The 21,772-nt window shown below is 38.3% G+C and overlaps 1 protein-coding gene across 35 annotated transcripts; it reads right to left on the bottom strand.

The window, feature by feature from the left end:
* Positions 1 to 4,247: 4,247 nt before the first annotated feature.
* Positions 4,248 to 19,353, bottom strand: LOC103984597 (probable LRR receptor-like serine/threonine-protein kinase At2g24230). 35 transcript variants are annotated; one of them, XM_065092424.1, is made up of 10 exons: positions 18,895 to 19,353; positions 18,233 to 18,714; positions 15,807 to 15,865; positions 14,584 to 14,697; positions 11,935 to 12,029; positions 11,457 to 11,817; positions 10,280 to 10,889; positions 10,024 to 10,099; positions 7,331 to 7,766; positions 4,248 to 7,249 (listed from the first exon to the last, which is right to left on the bottom strand). In XM_065092424.1, the coding sequence occupies exon 10, from the start codon at positions 7,128 to 7,130 to the stop codon at positions 4,572 to 4,574; it is 2,559 nt and encodes an 852-aa protein (XP_064948496.1). In that variant the 5' UTR covers positions 7,131 to 7,249; positions 7,331 to 7,766; positions 10,024 to 10,099; positions 10,280 to 10,889; positions 11,457 to 11,817; positions 11,935 to 12,029; positions 14,584 to 14,697; positions 15,807 to 15,865; positions 18,233 to 18,714; positions 18,895 to 19,353; the 3' UTR covers positions 4,248 to 4,571. The 35 variants fall into 35 exon arrangements, with proteins under 35 accessions (XP_064948496.1, XP_064948506.1, XP_064948507.1 ...); XM_065092434.1 differs by having other exon boundaries at positions 10,280 to 10,506; XM_065092435.1 differs by having other exon boundaries at positions 10,280 to 10,485.
* Between the last annotated feature and the right edge of the window lie 2,419 nt (positions 19,354 to 21,772).

Below are 21,772 nucleotides of genomic sequence, written 5' to 3'. Positions count from 1 at the left end.
GACAAAATCAAAGAGCAGACGTAGCGAAGATGGCATCCTCTCTGACTGGTTCTTACAATTACTTGATGGAACTGATGCTTTGTCCCTATGGAACGGAAAGACGAGAAGGTGTTCATCAGGATGAATCTACACAGACAAAAAGAAATTGCAAGTAAAATAGCAACAAAACATTCGCGCAGGAGAAGGAAATTAGTCAGATGATTTTAGGCATATGACGACATTAAAAAATAAAAATAGATATGAAATATGTCACTGGATCTTCTCGCTTTCATAAAGAAGAGGCTTGAATCGAAAAGGAAGATGGCATTTAACATCACGACGATCTCTCATCACTACCCATCATTGGTTGGGCTATCGAATATTTTTCAAGAGAAATCAAAGAAATAGTGAAACCCCAAATAATTCGATATTATCTGTCGTTGGGATTAGTTAGTTACAAAGGTAATAATGGTAAATGCATCAGACTAATTGAGTTATGCAGTGCGGACTGACTCTTTTTTATTTCTGTATATGATGCATAATTCTTTTCGCATCGGTGGAGCGGCTGCCGGTAAACTTATGCTTAGATGGATCGATTAATGTTGCAGGCGAAGAAAAGTGTAAAAAATATAAGTTACGATCATCTTTTAAGTTTTAAAATTGAATGACATTGATGGTGAACACCTCTACACCATGAAGTGGTTGGTGAATCTGCCCATTCCACGACATCTTGGCAAAACCTGAAATTAATCCCCAGTGTTCATTCTTCTCTTTTAACAGCCGTTCCCACCGCTGGGCTTTGAGAATCAAACGCGCCAAGAAACCCGCTCCATGACAGATGTCGATCAGAGAGAGAGAGAGAGAGAGAGAGAGTATAGCTCCTCCGACGAGATGCTGCACGAGCGACAAAAGATGTCGTACAGCCCTGTCGCCGGCCTCCTCATCGTCATCGTCACCGCCATCGGCAACTCGACGCTCTTTTACGAGTCCAAGCCCTCCGACGTCAGCCCGGCGACGGTCACCCACCATGACGATGGCAGCCGAGCACCTAACCTAAGTTAGAGCTCTTTCTCCTGCCTGTTATCAGGGTTGGTTACGATCTGTTGTTTCGCGGAGTTCCGATTGTGTGTCAACAATGTTATCAGGGACGGTTAAGACGTTCATTATAAGTTTAAACGGAGCTAATTACACATTATCTCTTCTAATTAGATCTCTTCCCTATCTTAATTTTTTATTTAAAAAAATTATATTAAAATTTTTATGATTATAAAAAATAAAATAATTAATTTTATTTACTATAACATCGTTGATTTTACCGATGGACGTACGAAAATGATAGATAAAAAAATAATTTTAATATTTTAATTAAACTTTCGATGGCTGCGAACAACAACATCACTGTGCGTCATAGGTGTCTGTTATGAATAAGAAAAGAGAGCGACGATAAGAGATAATACAAAGAAAAAAATTGAAGAGGACGACAACGTAGATATGGACACTCTGCTTCTACGTCGACTTTAATAACGATGCAAGGAAGGATAGTGTCGCACGACATCTACGTTGATGTCAACGTAGATAAAGAGCAACGAACGTCCCTGCAACGTTGTTGGTGTCGAAGCAGATGCAGAGCGTCGACATCTGCATCGTCCTCTTCCTCTTCTCCTTTTGCCTCACCTTTCATCGTCGTTCTCTTTCCTCATCCATAATAACCGGCTACGGTCCTAGCAACGTTGTCGTCCATCATTATTGAAACATAATTGGAATACTAAAATTATCTTTTTGTTCATTATTTTCATATTTCTATCGATAAAATCGATGATATTAGGGTAAATGGAGTTATATGATTTACTTTTATAACTATAAATATTTTAATATAAATTTTTTAAATCTAAAGATCAAAATATTAAAGAAATCAAACTAGGATGAGTACCCGAGTTAAATCAATATGTTAAATTGGACACCAAATGCAATTCAAAAGATTAAATTACTAAATTACAGATCAAATTTAATATACATCATCAACTTTTTTTGTTTTTGTTTATTTCATCTAATTCAATTGCAAGAAATTTGATTTCTTTCTGCTACAACAATATTGACCTCGTGAATCATTGCAACCTTCCCATTTCTTCTGCAACAATTTGTTTCTTTCAATTTTAATTTCGAATTTTTTTCTTAATTTTTTTTTTTGTTCACGAGTGAGTCGATAATTTCTTCTTATTTGCAAAGATAATTGAAACCAAGCTTGATCTATCATCTTTTACTGAACTGAAGTCAATAATCTCCTCCTCAACCTATTTCTTTTAATTTTTGGCTCACCTTTTTTTTTTTTTTGTTAACTTGACTCTAATATCATGTTGAGGAATTTAAATCAACGAATCAATCAACAACAACATACATGAAATCAGAAATCAACATAACTCAAAAACTTAAATTAATAAGATGTGGACAAAACACAATACATGTTATCCCTTTTATGTTCCTCTTTCAATTTTCATCTCATACATGGCTTGGAAGATGTCTCTGATAAAATAAAGCATAATGTTTATTCCAACATATTATGATATATTAGTTTGGTATAATCTTTTTGCCAACAATTGTGGGTAATAATCACTGTGATAACTCATTCAATTCCGACATCTCTCTGTGTTAGTCCAAATAATAGAAACCTCCATTGCAAGTCTCCAATCCCCACAAGCAAGCTCAATAGGAACTAAGAAGAAGAAGAAGAAGAAGAAGAAGACTGTCTATTGAACTATGTTTTATGCTTGACAAGTCCTTCCTATTGCAAGTCTCCTATTCACTGCATGGTGTTCTCCATTGACCACCAAAAAGTAGAATTTATGATAGCCTCATGCCTGATTCACCAACCATTTTGTTCCCACTATTACTACACCCCTTACAAATGCCTGTCTGAAACACTCGAGAATACTGTCTCTGATGGGATTGATTGATATCAGGAATTCAACTTATAGAGATTTCTTTCTTTTTTTTCCCCTTTTCTTGGTGGTATTGCTGCTATTATGTGTCCCCTGTGTTGAATAGAAAAAAAAGGAGAGAGAATGGACACTTGATTGAATGATATATTTCAAGAAGAGACTAGGACAAAGACAAGGTCAAGGAATCATTTAGGTATTCCCACTTCTTAAATAGTACCAAGAACCATCTTGAAATGCTAATCCAAGTCAAAGACATCAACCATGTACACCAACCAAGCCACCAGCAAGTGTGTTTGGTTTGTCATCACAAGTACTCATGCCAAATCTTTTCTTACCAAAGTAGAAGACAGGAATTTATTGAACCGAACACCACTAAGGAGCAAAGCATCAATCAGAGGTAGTTCTTCCTTGACTGATGAATCAGCAAGAAGACAAGATACTGGTTGTTGTGTGACAAGACAAGATCTAATGAACAAGGAAAATAAATAAAGTGCAATGTATTCATCACAACTATTCCTTGTAGCAAACTGGAATGAGCTTACTTTCCAATAGAGAGATCTTACCTTGTAATTTGGAAGTATTTCATAAACACATGCATGCAGAAGAAGCATAGTCAGTAAAGACAAAACAGTTCTTTTCCGACATAAAAATATAAATAAGTATCCATGTCATCAGGGATTTCAAGATCATTGTTGCCACTGGTGCACATAATATTTCAACTAAAAACATCAACTTGTAGAGGCTTTATCTCTAAAATTTATCCACTAGTGGGTTGATATTGATTGCTTGGAGGCTATCTAATTGACTAATTATAATAGATGGTGGATAGTCAATTCTCCCACTTGGAAGCCAAAAGGCCCAGAGTTTAAGATACGAGTGGAAGATTCAACAAAATTTGCTCATTGGCTTGCTTTGTGGAGTATGACATGCTATGGGCCCAGTAGATTGATTGATTCTTACTCCTTGGAAGAATAACTTATCATAGTTGACAAACTTGGGGTTTTAGTCAAAATTTGAATTCATTAACTGATACAAAGAAAAATCCTGCTTGAAAAAAAAAAAAACCTAAAGTTTTGACAACCTAGAACAGTGAATATATATATATATATATATATATATATATATGTACATATTAATTTTTTTCACTTCATATTTATTTCTATTATATTAAGAATTCGCTCGCAAAGTCCAGATGACTTGAATGCATAAACAATGCTTTAATTATGCTGAGCAAGCTCTGATTCATTTTTCATTATTATTCATGATAAGAATTGACATCCCATGTGTTGATAAAGACATCTGCCAAGCCAAAAAAAAAAAACAGTTGCAATCTTCACTAGTCAGGGACAAGTCAGTGGCTGTCATTTGAGGTTAAAAGAGCAATATGTATCATTGACAAGGGAACAGAGGGTTATATTGAAGGTTGCTTTTCTAGTAGCTTTAAGGGACACTACCTAATTTGTCATAGATGAAAGGATTGTCCAATGTAGAGATACATGAAGTAGTTCATAGAAGGTTAATAGAGAATGTGACCCGAGTGTGATAGCAAGCCCTTTGTTCAGATGATGTAGTGGAGACAGCAGAAAACAAGTGAGAAAAGAGAAGAGCAAAGACCTGAAATCTGAATCGAAGTTGGAAGTGTTGAACAATTCAGTGCTAAATTGTGGCAGGCTCAATGTCCTTCAGAAGACCAACAATCTGCTGCATGGATGGCCTCTTCGACGGTGAGTCAGCTGTACATAGATAGGCAATTCTTAGTGCTTCCTCCATTTGTTTCTCAGGTCCCGTTTCACGAATCTTTGGATCAACTAATCTTGTGAGCTCGTTTCTTCTAACCAAAGCCCTCGCCCAACCGACTAAAGTAGTCTCTTTGTCTCCAGCATATTCATCTCCAATTGGTTTTTTCCCTGTAAGAAGCTCAAACAGCACCACCCCAAACCCATAAACATCGGATTTCGTTGTTGCAGATGCATTTTCTGGCTCAGAGAACTCTGGAGGAGCATAACCTGGTGATCCTTGAGACAATTCACCCTCCATGCTAGCCCCAACTAAACATGATAGTCCAAAGTCAGCTAACCTAGGCTCCAGTGCCGAGTCAAGATAGATGCTACTTGCCTTCACATCTCTGTGAACTATCTGGGGAGAACATCCATGATGGAGAAATGCCAATGCCCTTGCAGTACCTAATGCAATATTGTGTCGGAATCTCCAAGTAGTCATCCCTTCCGTCGTGATGCTTTGCGCATCGGCATTATCTTGCTCCCATGTATCACTAGTCCAATCTTCAGTTGACTGCACACCCAGTGGTAGATCATGAAGTAGATTCTGTAGGTTTCCATTATCCATGTAATCATATATAGCAATCCTTTGATCCCCGGCTAAGCAGTAACCAGCTAAGGGCACTAAATTGGGGTGCTTGATCTGGCCGAGCCGCTCAAGCTCTTTGGCAGCTTCCTGGTCTGTCACTGCTGATCCATGAACCAAGACCTTCACAGCAACATTGATTCCTCCAGGTAGAAATCCTTGATAGACTGGTCCAAACTTTCCCTCTGCCAACAAGGTTCCTTGATCAAAATGGGAGGTTGCACTCAAGAGGTCAGCAAAGGTAAAGTTCAGTAATGGCTTCGCGAAGATGATAACAGGCACCGAAGTAGCAAGCTTGACATCGGCAACCCAAGTAGTCGAATCGGTCTGGAAGCGGAAGGGGCCAGAGACATTTTGCTCCTCTTTGAACGATGGTTGCTTAATTGCCCAGGATTTCCCCCTCCTTCGCCATGCAACGGCAAGGCAGATGAGCCCTGCAAACAGAAAGAACACCGAGAAAGCTATGGCCAGTCCTAGCTTGAGAGCCCTGCGTTTGCTACCCTTGGATCCAACACCATCTGGATTGACTGCAATGGGGCAGTCACTTTGTGACCCAATGAATGACGAAATGAGTGTTTCCGGCGAAAATTTCTCGGCACAGTAAGTGAGATTGTTGTAGGAGAAGTTGAACCTTTCCATACTGGATAGCTTCTGTTGCAAGGACTCTGGGATTTCACCTGTGAGATTGTTCACTGAAAGGTCTATCACTCGCAGGTTCCCAGTGCTTAGCTCAGGGATCTTGCCAGTGATATGATTCTGCGAAACATCAAACACCTTCAGGTCATGCAATTGAGAGATCCCAGGTGGAATTTGGCCAGTGAGATTGGTCTTGGACAAGTTGAGATACTGTAGGGCAGAAGGCATTTCTATGTGAAGGAATTCTTGGCTGGAGAACTTGTTGAATGCAAGGTTGAGATGCTTTAGTGACCTCAAATCCCCCAGACCGGAGAAGAACTCTCCGGTGAGCTCGTTCATCGACACGTCAAGGTAAACCAGAGAAGACCAGGTGGAGATGGAGCTGGTGTTCACCTGGGAGATGAGGCCATGGAACTGGTTATTGCTAAGGTCGATGACCTGCAACGGGCCTCGGATTCCCCCGAGATCCAAGTCCCGGAGAAGATTGCCAGAGAGATTGAGATAGGTGATCGAATTCAACCCGGATAAATCTGGCATCTTTCCGCTGATCTCGTTTTCTGAGAGATCCAAGGTGCTTAGGTTTGCGAAAGTGGCGCCAAATCCATCGGGGACGCTCCCGCTCAACCTGTTGCTGGAAAGATCAACTGCAACCAGGGAGACGCATCCGAGAATGGCGTTCGGAATGCTTGACTCCAACGAGTTCTTGCTGAGATTGAGGACCCGCAGGCTCGACAGCGAGCGGACCTCGCTCGGGATCTCCCCTGAGAACCGGTTGCGCGAAAGGTCGAGGCTTTCCATCCGCTTGAAGTTGCCGATGTTGGTCGGAAGCGGCCCCGAGATCTCGTTCGAGGAGAGGTTGAGGCTTCTGAGGGAACCACTCAATTCCCCGAAGTCTGAAGGAAGAGCAGTGATGTTGTTGTCGCCGAGATCCAAGACTCGGAGTACGCTGAGCTTTCCGATAGTGATTTCCGGGATCGGGCCGGCGAACCCGAAGCCGGGAGCCACCAAGCTGACGACTCTCTCGGTCTGGCCATCGCAGGAGACCCCTCTCCACGAGCAAACCTGGGAGGAGTTGCCATTGGTGGAGGAGGGCGCCACCCCCATCCGCCGGAAGAACTCAGAGACGAAGGCGGCGTCTGTGTTCGGCTGCTGCGACGCCAAGCACCTCAGCAGCAGAGTTATCGAGAGGTAGAAGGCAAAGAACCCGACGCCCATTAGGTGCGAAGGATTAAGAACCAACGAAGAGCAAGCAAACAAGAGATGGGTTGCTTTTCGGTCATGAAAAGATGCTGTTCTTCATCTCCTCCCTTCCTCCTGCTCTGCATCCACCATCTCTGCAACACTTCAATGGTTCAGAAAACGAAGTAACAGGAAAGGAGACGCACCTTAAAGAGATGATTAGGGTAGACGGGCACCTTTAGGCATCAAAAGGTTCCAATTTTTGAAGCACCTTCGAGGTGCCAAGCCCCACCATTCGCGCCTCTGAGGTTGGAACGAAAAAGGAGCTTTCTTTCTTTGTTCTTTTGAGCAGTGTGTGGGAGCTCAAGATTGTCTTGACATGGAGGCTGATGCAAAAGACACAGTGTCATGAAGTTGCATACCTTTGGCCTGTGATGGGCACAACAAAGCTGGTCACTCACAGGGAGGAAGGGAGACAGAGTAAATTGAGGAGGTGGAATTAAAGGTGATGGTAATGGAGGAATTTATTGGTTCAGTTGGAGAGTCACAGCTACCACTGGAAATATGTTTGGGGCACTAACTAGGCATTCAATGGTCAAAGATAGTAGTGTTTGCTTTAGCAGGAAGCATCCAAAGGAGATGGACCCAACAAAAGCCAACTTCATATTCATCCTGAGAATACAACTCAAAGTAAGTTGCAATCCAAAGCCCAGTCTCTGGTATTTGATCAAGAAAAATAATATACTGTGACTATGAATCTTATACAACCTTCAAATGTATTAGATTTGGCTTTGAATGTGATCAGATCCAAGACACACAAACAAGAAACCATAGGAAGAAAATTAATGATTTTTTTTGTGAGCATTGTTTGTGGGCTACAATTTATGCTTGCAGTATGAACTAATACATGAGTGTCATTCAAGAACAATAAATTACTTCTTAAACTGTGCTCTTAAAGCTTTAACTCTCATGGAAGTTTGTTTTGGTTGACCAAAGGAACCAACTAATCTATGATAGCATACTCAGTCTTGATGTCTCCTATATACCAATAAAAAGACAAAGGAATTAGCTAGGAAAAAAAATTAAAATATTTGGGTGTATAATGTAATTTGAGGACTTTGCTGGTTGATGAATATCTTATTTATCCAATAGCCTTGTGGCAAAATAATAATGTCTCTTGGTCAATAGTATTACCATGGGGGCCTGAATGTCTCTGTGAGAGTTGATACCATCAGACAGTATAATACTGTTGTATCTGTGGGAATATGGATCCAGTGAGATGCATTTCTTTGGTATCATACTTGTCATCATGTGTGGGAGATGTGAACTCCAACCTTTGAGAACTTTCATCATGAGCTCACCAGTAAGGGAGAGAAAATTTAACTTTCATCATGAGCTTCATGTTCTGAATAAAGTCTGCTTTCTGCAATGCCTGATACAGCACCACCACCTGCTGTGGCAACACATACCACACTCTGTTGGATAGCATGCAAGATTGGTGATGGTGCCATGTTTCTTCTGGGCAGATATTAAAAGCTAAATGCATTTGAAGCCTTTGTCAGAAATTTGTGAGGTTGTAATAGACTTGGATCACAAAGCTTTAATGGGAGTTTCCCTAATGCTCCCTGTTCTTGTTACCAATTGAAATTACAGAGCTGGTGAAAGCTCACAACCAAGTTGATTTTTCTTTTGATTGCAACTCTAATTATCTGGTCTTGCAGGATTTATATGGCTCTCATTGGACTGCCAATGAAAAAAGAGGTACACTGAAAAATATTCAAAACTATTGACTTTTTATCTTGATTTATCATCAAATAGAATGCTTTCTTCACCAAAACCAAGTCAAAGATTTTTGTTTTGGATTGCAACTTTAATTATGTGCTTTGGCTGGATTTATATGGCTTCCATTGGACTTTTCTAGCTTGGTGATAGAAAAGAAAAGATTCAATACATTTCTTCCATGATTTTTCTTCTAATTGTAACTCTAATTATTTTGTTTCCCAGATTTCTAGGGCTCCCAGTGGACTTGTCTGGTTGGTGATGAAAGAACCAGTCATTTCATAAACAGATACATAGTCAAAAGCTACTGTTTCCTTTTCTTGATTCCCCATCAAACATATCTATTTCTTGAGAGCAAGTTGATTGTCCCATTCTCCAACATTTAAAGTCCGAGACTTTTTTTCTTTCAATTGTAGTTCTAAACCTCTTAACTGTTTGGTTTTGGTGGACTTCTATGCTCCCATCGAACTTGTCTGGCTTGGCCATGGAAAAACCAGTCATTCTATAACAGTGACAGAAAGTCGTAACTATTGTTTTCTTAATTCTCTCGAGTAATTTGCTCGTTTTCTTCTCCGACATTACTATTGATCGGTACATCTCATCAAATATCAGAACAAAAATGACATCTGTGGCTGGTTATAGAATGACTGGTTTAGGACTGCCTATGGACCAGACGAACACATACTGCCATTCCAAAGTGAAGGTCAGATAGGCCATGAACCAGCCCATTACAACAAGTTCTCCAAACCATCCAAACCTACAAGCAATGGGTAATGTCCCTTTTTGTGTCCATGACAAAAAAAAAAGGCACAAGATTTTTTATCTTAAACACAACTAATACCTAAAATAAAGTTCTCAGTTGTGATACTTCAAATAAAACAAAGAGAATTCCATAACAAATTATGAGACTACTCCAATATTTTTCGTATGTGAAATCCACCATAAAATCATGTTCTTTCATAAAAAGATTAATGTGGAAGAAGAAGACCCACTAATGTTTCCGTCAAATGTATCCTAATGATTCCAGGGATTGCCCATTGACCGATAATTACAACCTTCAAAAATCTTAATAGACAATGCTCTATTTCATAAAAGAGATGCTGAAGAGGGAATGGTGGAGTCAAAAAGAGTTGTGAAAGTATGACAGTACCATGGTACATGCAGTTTTGGATGGTAGACCTCAAGCATCACCATCCATCATCTCTTCACGTACCTTATAATATGTCCTGCCCGACAACAACATAAACAGGAGCCAATCATTAAAAAGGCTTTCTCCCAATACAAGTACATCAGTTTCAATCTCCTTTGCAAGGTTCATAAAGTAGCATCAAAGTCTGAACCATATAGCCCACCTGACAAGCCTAAAGAAAAGATTTTGCATGCCATGAAAAGGGCTCAGCATGTACCTGAAAGCCAGGGATTGCTTGTTTCTTCCATCTGAACAGAACAATTTTCATCCTTATCGATTGGGCTTGAGCATCTAAATAGTGCACTAAACAAAGGACAACTCCCAAGAGTGGCATCAACTTCGGAGAAACAAGCGGAGTTCCAAGGTGAGATCTCTTCTCCCAATTGCTTGAAGGGGTTACTTTGCTGCGACAACCTACATGTTCTGGAACAGGAAGATCCCTTCCTGTTACAATAATATTGAATTCTAAAAATGTGATGCCACAATAACTGATCCACAGAGGAGAAGACTTTAGTGTTAATTCATGATTTTACTATGTGTTCACATATAGGAAGCCTCTGCAAGAAACAATGGAATAGACTACATGTTCTGGAACAAGAAGATCCCTTCCTGTTACAAAAATATTGAATTCTAAAAATGTGATGCCACAATAACTGAGCAACAAAAAGGAGTAGACTTAGTGTTAATTCATGATTTTACTCAGCTTGAGCTATGAGTCCACATATAGGCAGCCTCTGCAAAAAATGATGCAAGAAATAATGGAATACACAAAGTGCTGGTTCATGAATTCCCCTAAGCTTCAGTTATGAGTCCATCTACTGAGGCCTCTGCACATGAAAAATACTAGGTTCAAGAGGGCTTCACAGATTCCAAGAAAGATACAAGATCCTCACCTAGTTGAGGCAATGCATTCTGAAAATTGAAGCAAAAAATTACATTCCATTGCAAAGCTACATGCAGTTGACAAGCATGGCTTTATTTTAACGGCAATAGTTTGCTGAGGTTTTAATTATGTCCAAATACAATACAATATGAAACCTGAAAGAAGTAAAGGACAATAATTTTGGCTGAAGAGTGACTAAAAGATAGAAATAAAAAATTTGGTTTATGGAGTAGAATGATATCAAAGACACAGGAAAACATATATTTTATTCTGCAGCCGAAATTGAGGAGAAAGAAACTGGGGGCAGAAGTTTCTAACAAGTAGTTCAATGATATTATTTAGCAAGGATAAAACGGACATTTATATGATCAGGTATATCAAGAAGAACCAAGTTCATATTTTTGAGATACAAGAATTAGCAATCAAGATTGCTCGAGGCACATGTGAGATCTGACTTGACATGTCAAAGAGGTTTGAATGTGCTACAAGTAGTAAGAAAGTTTCAACTTACTTCTTGCTACTCTGAGCCAGAGCAATTCCAAGTGCAATGATGTTCATAACATCAAGTCAGTTGATGCTGACTACCGTTATCACCCAGCGCAAATCTCAAAAGTTGCAAAAGGCAAGACTGTGGAGTACTGATGAGGGAACTCCAACTCGGCTATTGCAGCTCAGTGCAATACCAAAACTAAGGATCGTGGGTGGTCTTTGAAAAATATTCTGATTGACTGTATATACTATACAAGAAGGGTTGATGTATTAAGATGGTGTCGAGCATTCATCACATAAGACTATGCATACTTCATCTGGCAGACTTGGATACAAGGCAGAAGTCCACAGGGTTTCCAATAATTTGAGTGCCCAGATTTGTCCTGAATGTAATTTTGCATCATGACTAAAGTAGATTAACTTTTTTTTTTAAGTAAAAAAAAGTTCACCCACATCAACCAAAGAAAATCCCAAAGTAAAAGAGAAGAGGGGGTAGGTACCACTTATAGTATTAAAATCAGTCATGTACTGCACTTGTCCAGCCAATTGTAGATTAGGGGACAACTTTCTTTTCATCTTAGCCTGGAATGTGGACCTGCAGCTAAGAAAAACTATTCCGCTCTTCGATCGAAAATATCTATGTGCGATAAAGTATATATCCGAACAGCATAATTTATGCATGTATATCCATATATTTACAGAGTATGCAATATATATGATAATATGATTATGAGAAACAGCTTTTGTTGTATATACAAATATATTGAATGTGGCTGATGCCAAAAATGATACTAAATGCAATGTGAGCAACATGCAATTGTTTCTGTTCTTGGCAGAGATAAATAAATGATGATGATGAATATGATGACACTGAGAAAACTGTTAAAATACTTTGTATATAAGTTTAACAACCAATTCAAAAATACTGAATGGACAAAATTTTGGATTTTGCAGATGAAACTTCAACAACAGCGCTATGAGTTGCAGATTGATTGAACCATGAGAATGTAATCATTGTTTAAATAAAAAACAAAACTATCATATATGTATATATGATAGTAGTTAATCTGTGGATTTCTTCAAAAAATGAGTTATCCTATAAAAAAAAAGCAGGACACATTTCTAACACTGGAGTGCTCAAGACATGTCCTGTTTAAAAACCTAAGGGTGGTTTTGTGAATAGATGAATGAACTCTGCTCTTTAGTGACCATAAGACTATGGAATCTTGTACTAAATCATTCTAGTCATATTGGATGCCTGATACAAGTAGTACTTATGCACTATATAGTAGAAGCATATCTGGTTATCTATACTGGTACTAAAACTGAGTTGCAGATGAAGCTCAGAGTGAAGCAATAAACATCATAATTGGCATAGTATGTAGTCCAAACCACTTTTAAGGCATTTAAGAAATCTATCATCATGGGTATTCTCCTCTATCCGATGATTAAAAATATTCTCATTTAGTTTTACCCAACATTAAAGGATGGTTTACCATATGTCGTCACACCTACCGCAAGGAGGATTATAATTTTGTTTCTAGCAGGTAGTCAAAGGATACGTTCCACAAATATTTGAGGTTTGCAATGCAATCATAATCTTAAGTTTATTCAGCAAAACACTAGGTGCAAGACTATACATGAAGTTGAACGCAAACAAAAATCTTTTATTTAGAATCAAAGGTTTGGATTATTAAAATTGTCCTCCACATTTTTAAACTTATTTTAAATATAGTTGGATGTCTTTTTTGCATTTTCACTTGATTGCAATATCATGTGAATGTCTTTTTGGATGGACTTTCAGGGACTTACAAACTCCATTATTTTTTAAAATCTCATAACTGTTCTAAAGTTTGGCGGAAAGCACCCTCTTAAGACCGTACAGATTTGAAGTTCCTTTTTATATAAAAAATGGAAGTTTTCTTATTTGTATAAGAAATATGGTGAAAGGTTTCCCACCTCTACAAGATGAGTCAGTATTAGTTAGTGTTTGATTTTGATTGAGATCAAGATCAACAACAAAATGCATGAAAACATGATCATGTATGTGATTCATATTTCCTTTTTGTCCATATTGCGTCAAGTATTCTTATTATCTTGATACTACTATGTATATCCATAAATGTGAGACATCACATTTATTTTTTGTAACTTATCACCTAAATAAGTTCTTCATTGAGAATAAATCAATATATTTTTTGCTTGGGTCTTAGCATAATAATAAGTTTGGACTTTGGACTTTATTGTGCAGTCTTTACTTACACTCAATTAAATATTAATTTTGAATATTTTAATTAAATTGCATATGCAGCTGCATATGCTTGTGATTCCTTGATTGCATGCAGATCAGAACTTCTTTTGAAATTTTGATTGTTGATTGGACTAAGGCATCTTTGAAGCCTTAGTCTATGGATGGTGCAAAAATTGATACTTTCTTCTAGTTAAAGTATTTGACTATTTTCTCTTTATGTGAACTTGTGGGAGGTCAGCAAAAATGGCTAATGTGAGACTCTTATATTACAGAGGGCTTTTACCATAATACATCTTTAGACTGCAATATTTTGTTTGTTGTTTTTTTTTCTGAAGTCAAGAATGTCATGTTTACATAAACTAGACTAACATCAGTTTAAACAAGTTACAAGATAATTTGTTGACATGGGCTTCAACATTACAAAAAGCAGAGTTATTAGATGGACTTTACCTCAGTGAAGAAATTGCATGTTCCATCTAAGGTACCAACTAAATCTACAATTTAACAGGTGCTGTGTCACAAGGCTTATAGTTCCTTTGGTCAAACCTAGTAATAACTAAACCAAATAGATTATGAATGAGATTGCTCAAACAGAAAATTAGTGATGGCTAGCATAAACTAGAATGAAACTTAAACATAATAACTGGCAAAGAGATAAAGAACCCATTGCCTTTGCCGTAAGAGTGAAACTTCCTAATATCACAATCTCCATTGGGCTTACTGGTAACTCAAGTAGGCTCCTAGTTTGTGTGTCCAATGTTTGGGATGTGCCCAAATAGAACCCATACGTGAGTATGTAATCATAAGAAATTCTTAATTATTTGACTGCTTGCATGAACTAGTTCTAAAGAATGAAATTCAAACATGATGACTGGCAAAAAGAGAAGGAACCCATCACCTTTGCTGTAAGAGTGGATCGTCCAAATATCAGAATCTTCACCAGGATTACAGGTAACTCAAGTAGGCTCCTAGTTAATTCAATGTTTGGGAACGTGTACAAATGGAACCCATCCTTGAGTAATACAGAAATAGTTAATCATGCAAAACTAAGAAAAACTATAAATTAAAACAAATGCTAATGCCAATTTGATACTAAGCTCATAACCATGATCCCCAATTAAACTAGGAATCAGTCAAAAATTATACTGACATACTAAATCAACTACAACCCAAATGTGAAAACCAATTACCAAGGAATGTTTTTAAGGAAATTTAGTTTGTGGCATTCAACACCAACCTACCTATTTTGGTTTGTTAGCCAAACATCACCAAGAATAGGCAATTCGTCATGAGGATACTAGAACAACCCAATTCAGAAAATCAAATGCAGAGACCAACATTTGTAAGCAAGCAATTTGTGGGATGACACCCTTGTATTTTGTTTGAAATCTCCGGCGGTTTGATATGAGGATGCCGAGATGGATGCAAGATGTTCCCATAATATAGAGTAAGAAATGCTTACTACATTCATCAATAACTAGGTGTAGTTTTGATAGAAAAAGTAAGCGAAAACTACTTAAATGGTTTGACATGTCTAAAGAAGACCTATAAACTTTCTAGTTAGACAAGATGAATCAAGATTAATGGTATTAAGAGAGGTAGAGGTGATCTAAGAAACTTCATTTATAAAATAAAATAAGGTTTCATTGTTCTTAGTTTGAGCAGTAATACTTTCATAAAAAGAGCTCAGTTGTAGGAAGGGATTAAGTAGCATACACAACTAGTTGGAACATCATGGCATGTTTTTTTGTGATTGGATGTACTTTCGTTAAGTCATGGGTTATCCATCAGTGTTTTTTCTTAAAGAATGTTTTCCATTATTAAAAAGTAGACTTGATGTATATACGTTGAGAAATCTGACTCTATGATAAAAGTTTTGTCTCGATTTCATTCTATTGTAATCTGAAGATGATTCTTGTTACTTTGCCTTTAAAATAATCCTACTAGGCATTTGAATAAAAATGTCTATTCAAATTCTGGGCCACCCATATGCATGTTCCTTGTATTCTTTGGAGTAAGTCAATTCTTGCAAACTCATTGAAGCCTAGTTTGTCTTTAGGAAGAAAGAACCAAGTCCAGACAGCAACATATATACAAGGGATTAGAAGACAGGAAGCAAACCAATCAAACTGAACCTTCCTCAAGAAACAATTCAACAGTCTGCATGCCAAGGCCTTCAGCTGGGTAAATAGCAAATTGAATTGGAGAAAGAGACTTGTCAGCTGACTAGACAAAGACAAAAAAGGGAAATCAATTATGAAAAATATGAATTGAAATTGCTATATGAGGATGATCAAGTTAAAAATCAACAAGATCATTCTTATTTACCTTTGATACAACATTTGCATTTGATCTTTATTATCTGAGTCATATTACGACAATGATGTCTCTCCTATATTAAAATTGTACCTAACATACGTAAATGTAATGCCTTATTTGTTCAATGATAACATTCTCCATCTATATAAAGCTTATGGCAGATGGAAGCTAAGTGGACTACTACAAGTCATTTTGCTAAAAGACACAACATGAACAACTATTTTTCATGGACACTGTGTCAAGACTAGTCATAGTTATTGTAGATCCACATTGAAGTGGAGTTTTCCAATTCTCCTATCGATGGCCCTCAACTGATGATATGCATCCCAACTACCAACAATGGGGGTCCCAAAATCACAGTAATCTAGACATCTACAACTATACAAGCTTTATTGTAGAGGTTAGAAGAGGAGCATATGAGTAAAATTTTCCTTTCATACCATGCTTGCTTACACACAAGTTTTATCTTAAAGAAGGTGAAAAAAAGGAAAGGCATATGATAACTATTACCACCATTAACTTATTGATCTGAAATTATGTTAGCTAAACAAAATACATGGAGAAAAAAACTATGAAGAAAAGTCCTATTATTCTCCTCAATGATAGTGATGATGCATCATCATGAATAACTTAAAATCTCAAGACTAGAGCAATAATGGACACTCAATAAACTAATCATGCTCAGTAAATATTAGTTCACATCTCTGAGTTGTAGCAGCAAAACAAACAGAGTGGTTTTGACAAAAAGTTCCAAAAAATCTCAATAATTTGAGTTTCAATTATATATATTTCCTTTTATACTTTAAACAGTCTTATAGTAAAGGAACTTGCTAGTAGATCGCTCCTTGGTACCAAAACAACCTCATCCAGCACATTACTACATTTCCTGATAAAAGCAAAAAGAACCTAATTGCTTTCTCTTACTAGAACCCATCCCGGCAAAAAATCCAGTTGAATAATCATATCCTCCGATGGAAACCTTGTACCCAGAATCCTTCTCTAATAAACATGGACTTCGAACTTCCAAATTAGGCTTTCCTTAATCAGAATTCAAAAAGTCCAAAAAATTGCACTATAACATTGATAATCTGAGCCAACAATCTACACAGAAAAACCTGAAAATCCCAATGCCTTTGGAAGTGAACCACTCTTGCACTTCCAATTTAAAATCACTGTCAACCTAGTCCAGAAATTATTCCTCTCAATGAGTGGCCAATTCTGCCACACAAACTATGTTCTCCCTAAAAACTAACCATCACCAACTCAACTAATACAACAAAAGTCCTAATATCGTCATATATATATATATTTTTGGCTAAATTAAATTGATAGTGAACAATCTTAAGCAATCCAACAAACTGAAGCTACCATAGAAAGAAGAATATACAAAAGATAACCTTCCTTCCACGGGTGAAGAAAACAATAAAAATGTCTTCATCAATGGTCATGCAATGAATCATTCCTTCAACCACAAACGACAGAGAAACAAATGAATGGATGGACCACCATGACTGGACCGCAACCAGAAAAGAGCCATCTTCTAAAACAACTTGTGGGGCTCTCATTGGTGTAACAGTCTGTTCTTATAGTATCACACCAGATAAAGGAGAGAGTGGTGGACAAAATAAGAAGGGAGAAAGACAGCTAGGATAAGCCAAATATCAAAGGGCATAAAGTTGCGGTTTCCACAGTGAAAAGCAACAAGATCTTCAGGCAAGAGGATAATGAACCAAGGAGAGATCATCATGGAATAAGCTATTGCAGAAATGGTACCACCACCAAATTGGAAAAAAAACAACAAAAGCTTATGTGGAGCACAGGCACCTGAATGCTTGATATGGGAAGGCATAGAAAGATCGTTCCTTTTTACTCTACTGGCTCATCTAGTTCAACAAAGGCATGTAGAATGACAAATATGAAGATGGTGAATGTAAGCGATGACACCCAGATCCAGAACATAAAAGTAGCTCAACATTCAAGAGTTTTCATCATCATCGAGAAAAGATGTAAAAAAAGGAAAGAGATAAAGAAAACTAAAGTGTTTCATTATCCGGAAACCATAGACATTTCTGTCTTTTAAACAAAGCAAAAAAACAGAAAGGGAATCTTTGAGTGCAAAGATAGTCACAGGAGAAGATAAAAATAATCGAACCTTTCAGTGCAAAGATGACCAAAAGAAAGAAATAAGGGAAGCATAATAAACAAAATAGGAAGGTAATGATGCTTACTACTCATGGCATGCCATCAAAACTGAATCTTCTTTCAACCTGGCGAAGCAACAACAAATAAAAGTGAGAAAACGGTTGCACGAAAGGGGGAAAACACAATTGGAAGGAAGAGATGCTAATGATTCATGGTGCCTCATCAAAGCTGAAGCTTTCTCCGCCCTCACGAAGCCGCCATAGAGACAAACCACCGAGGGCTCCTCTTCTCCATAAATTTTATTAGCTTACCACCAAACCCTAGTTAAAACCATCAAGAAACAAGGGAAAGCAAAGAAACTAAAGAAACACACAGAAGGGAAGAGAACAAGAAGAAAGCTAGGACTTGCCAAACAGTAGCCTCCGTTCAGGCCGCACAGACCGCTGAGTGATGGGAGTAGCGTAATGTACTCTTTCTAGTTTCTTCCTCCCTCTCGATTGTTCCCTTCAATTCGGTCCGGACAGAGGCGGTCTGTACTCTCTTTCCTTCTCAAAAGTCACGCTTTTTCCTACAATTTCCCTAATCTTTAGAAAACCCAGCGGATGCAAATGGACAACACTGAAAACCCGTTACTATGAATTGCAAACAATCAAACATGAGATTTCTTGAAGCAAAAGAGAGAACGCAAGAAAGGAATCAAAGAAGCCATGGGGCACAGCACAAAAACAATTATTTGCATCATTCTCACCCTCGGAAACCATCCACCACACTTTGCCACACAAATCTGACGAGCCGACGGATAAGATCGATGCATGGAACTCCCGAGACGAGCAGACAGATAAGACCGATGCATGGGACTCCCGAGAAGAGATAGCGAGCGTTGCTCTCGAGCGACGAGAACAGGAGGATAGAACAACAAAGGTTGGATGACAGGAAGAGAAGTGAGCACGCAGCGGAAACAGCACCACGTCATGCCATTTTCCCCGATGTGTGCTCACTCTCTTCTGTCAACCCCTCCTTCGCTCCCATAAAATCTCAACCCTCAGCCCTTTCCGCTGAATGCAACGCACAGAGCCCAAAACCCGATCCTCTTCGCAGCAGCTTCACCACCTCCTCCCCTCACCCCTTCCCCTTCGATATCTCTCATCCTTTCCCTTCCCTCGCTCCCCTCCTTCAAATAGACTGCTGCTTTTGTCCGGATCGTGAAGAAGAAGCAGAGAAGGTGTGCGGTGACCGGACTCGCTTCTCCCCGTCTTATCATTAGCAGGTATATTGTACGATGCTGGCATCTAATTAATGCGGTTGTGTTAAGACGCTGTCGATTAGGGATTGGAGGGACGTGGCGCAAGCAGACACCTGTCTCGGTGCGACCGCTTGATTTGACAGCGAGATGGGCCCGCGTCGGGTCCCGGGATGTGAGGATGGGACTGCGTCGAGTGCGGGCGACAGGTACGAATCGCGGTCCTCATTATTTCCTGTACGCCTCGCGCTTACTTCCCTCCCCCCGACGCCACCACCGCCTCGCCCCACTGCCGCTAATAATTAGAAGCCCTAATCACCGGATTACCGTCCAACGCCTCAGCATTACCCGGGAGGAGGGGCCCGCATCTGTTCAGCTTATGGATCGTTTTGATTGGAGGTGTCATGTGGGGTCAGGGTCGACGTGGTGGAAGATTGCTTTGGTTGTTGAACTCGCTATCCATTTATCGACCCCTCCTTGTTTGACTTGATCTGCTGACTTCATGCAGTGGTGATATTAATTGAACTTGGGAATTGGAAATGCGACCTAAATGTTGGGTTGGTGACCCAATATTTATATGATATAATATAATATATATTAGCAAATTATAAATAAGTACGAAAATTACTTTTTTTTAATAATTTAATTAAAAAAATCTTTACTGTTGGGTTTTTATCCGATGGTGCCCTCCATAATTAATTTTGAAAATTATTATTTATAATCTCTATTTATCATTTATAATTTTATTTTAAAAATTATTTATTTCTGAATTAAACTTTACTAATAAATGTAAATATTCTCTATCTAATCATCATTTTTTTCTTTTTTTATCTCAAAGAATAACACTAAAAGAGACAACCGATGGTAACAAGCATCAACGGTGATAAACAATGATGATGATGATATCAAAAGGAGTGAGATGAAATAAAAAAATTATGGGAAAGAAAAAGAGGTAAAATTGATAATGCTGGAATTGTAAATAATAAATTAATATTTTTTTAAGGGATTGCAAATGGTTGTGAATAATAAATATTTTTTGTTACTTTGATAAAAGTACCCCTTCGCCACCACTCATGCTCTCGACCATTAGTATCCCATCGTCATAATCTCCCACTTCCCTCAACTTTCATCATGGTTGCTACCACATTGTTTTCCACTAGTTGTCTCATTTGCCTTTGCGTTACATAAAAGCCCTGCCATCTCTATATAATGATCCCTCGTTCATCACTCTTGCTTCCTCTGTCTCTCACTCCCACCGTGAGACCCTATCATCTTTAAGGAGAAAGAGAAGGAAGAGCATAGGTAGAGGGGGAGGAGGATGAGAAGAGAGAAGAAACAGACGATAAAAAAGAATAGACAAAGAGGAAAGAGATAACGAGTGGGGAAGGGGTCGAGGGGGAATGATGGGCGAAGAGATAGGAGGAGGAGGGAGAGGAGATATCGAGTGATGGGAAAGGGAGAAAGGTGGGGGGAGGGGAAGAAAGAGGAGAAATAGAGGGAAAAGGGGGAGGCAAATGACAAAGACAATAAAGAAGAATGAGCAACACAGCCTCACGATGGAGTGGAGGTGGCAATGATTTGTCAATAGTCGAAGGCGGTTGATGAAGGATAGAAAGATATTTTTATCAAAGTAACGAAAAAGGAGAACCCCTAGGTGAAAACTAATTATCGGGTGTCATCGGTAAACGTCCAATCGTAAAATTGTAAAAAAAAATTAAAGTGAAATATCTTTTTTTATAGAAATTTTAAAATTTTTGATTATGTAGAGTATGTTAGGGTTTTTTTTTAATGAAATTTCAAAGGGGTTTTATTGTGTTGTTATTCAAGTCTCAATCACTTGTTATTGCTAACCGATCACAAATTACCATAAAAGCAGCTGTCATACGGTTAAAAGAACAGTGTTCACTATACTGCACAAGGGATCAATACTTGTATAAGTACTGATCATCGGTTCCGTCGATCAATGCTCTGCACGCATATCAAGTTTGATGAACGCACATCATGCGGTCGGATGGACTTTACGATCGAGAATCCCAAACACAAATTGGCTTCTCATTTCACGGTAAAAGAAAATTGCTATTTTGATCTAAATTATAGTTTTTGGGGGTCAAGTGTAACTCCTAATTATTATATCACCGTATTCACTCGACTAATGACATGCATATGTTACAGAAAAAGATGACATATTGCTTTGTATTCATTGCGATATCAAATCAGATGTTTAGTCAGTTTTGTATGTCGATACTTGGTCGGTTGCATTGTTATCGCATAATATTGATTATAATGGTCGATAGTTCGCATAAACAAAGATGAACTTAGTTTATGTGACATTAGTAGATGGAGCGGACTACTGAATCAGACATGAACGACAACAGGAATCTGATTT

This window comes from Musa acuminata, chromosome BXJ2-1 (genome assembly GCF_036884655.1).
Source record: "Musa acuminata AAA Group cultivar baxijiao chromosome BXJ2-1, Cavendish_Baxijiao_AAA, whole genome shotgun sequence".
In the NCBI taxonomy this organism is placed as follows: Eukaryota; Viridiplantae; Streptophyta; class Magnoliopsida; order Zingiberales; family Musaceae; genus Musa; species Musa acuminata.
The sequence above is the reverse complement of the archived record's forward strand: the minus strand, read 5'-3'. Positions and strand labels throughout refer to the sequence as shown.

What these genes read in the sequence shown, in the direction of transcription:
- LOC103984597 (XM_065092400.1), bottom strand. Translation starts at nt 7,130, where the DNA reads ATGGGCGTCGGGTTCTTTGCCTTCTACCTCTCGATAACTCTGCTGCTG.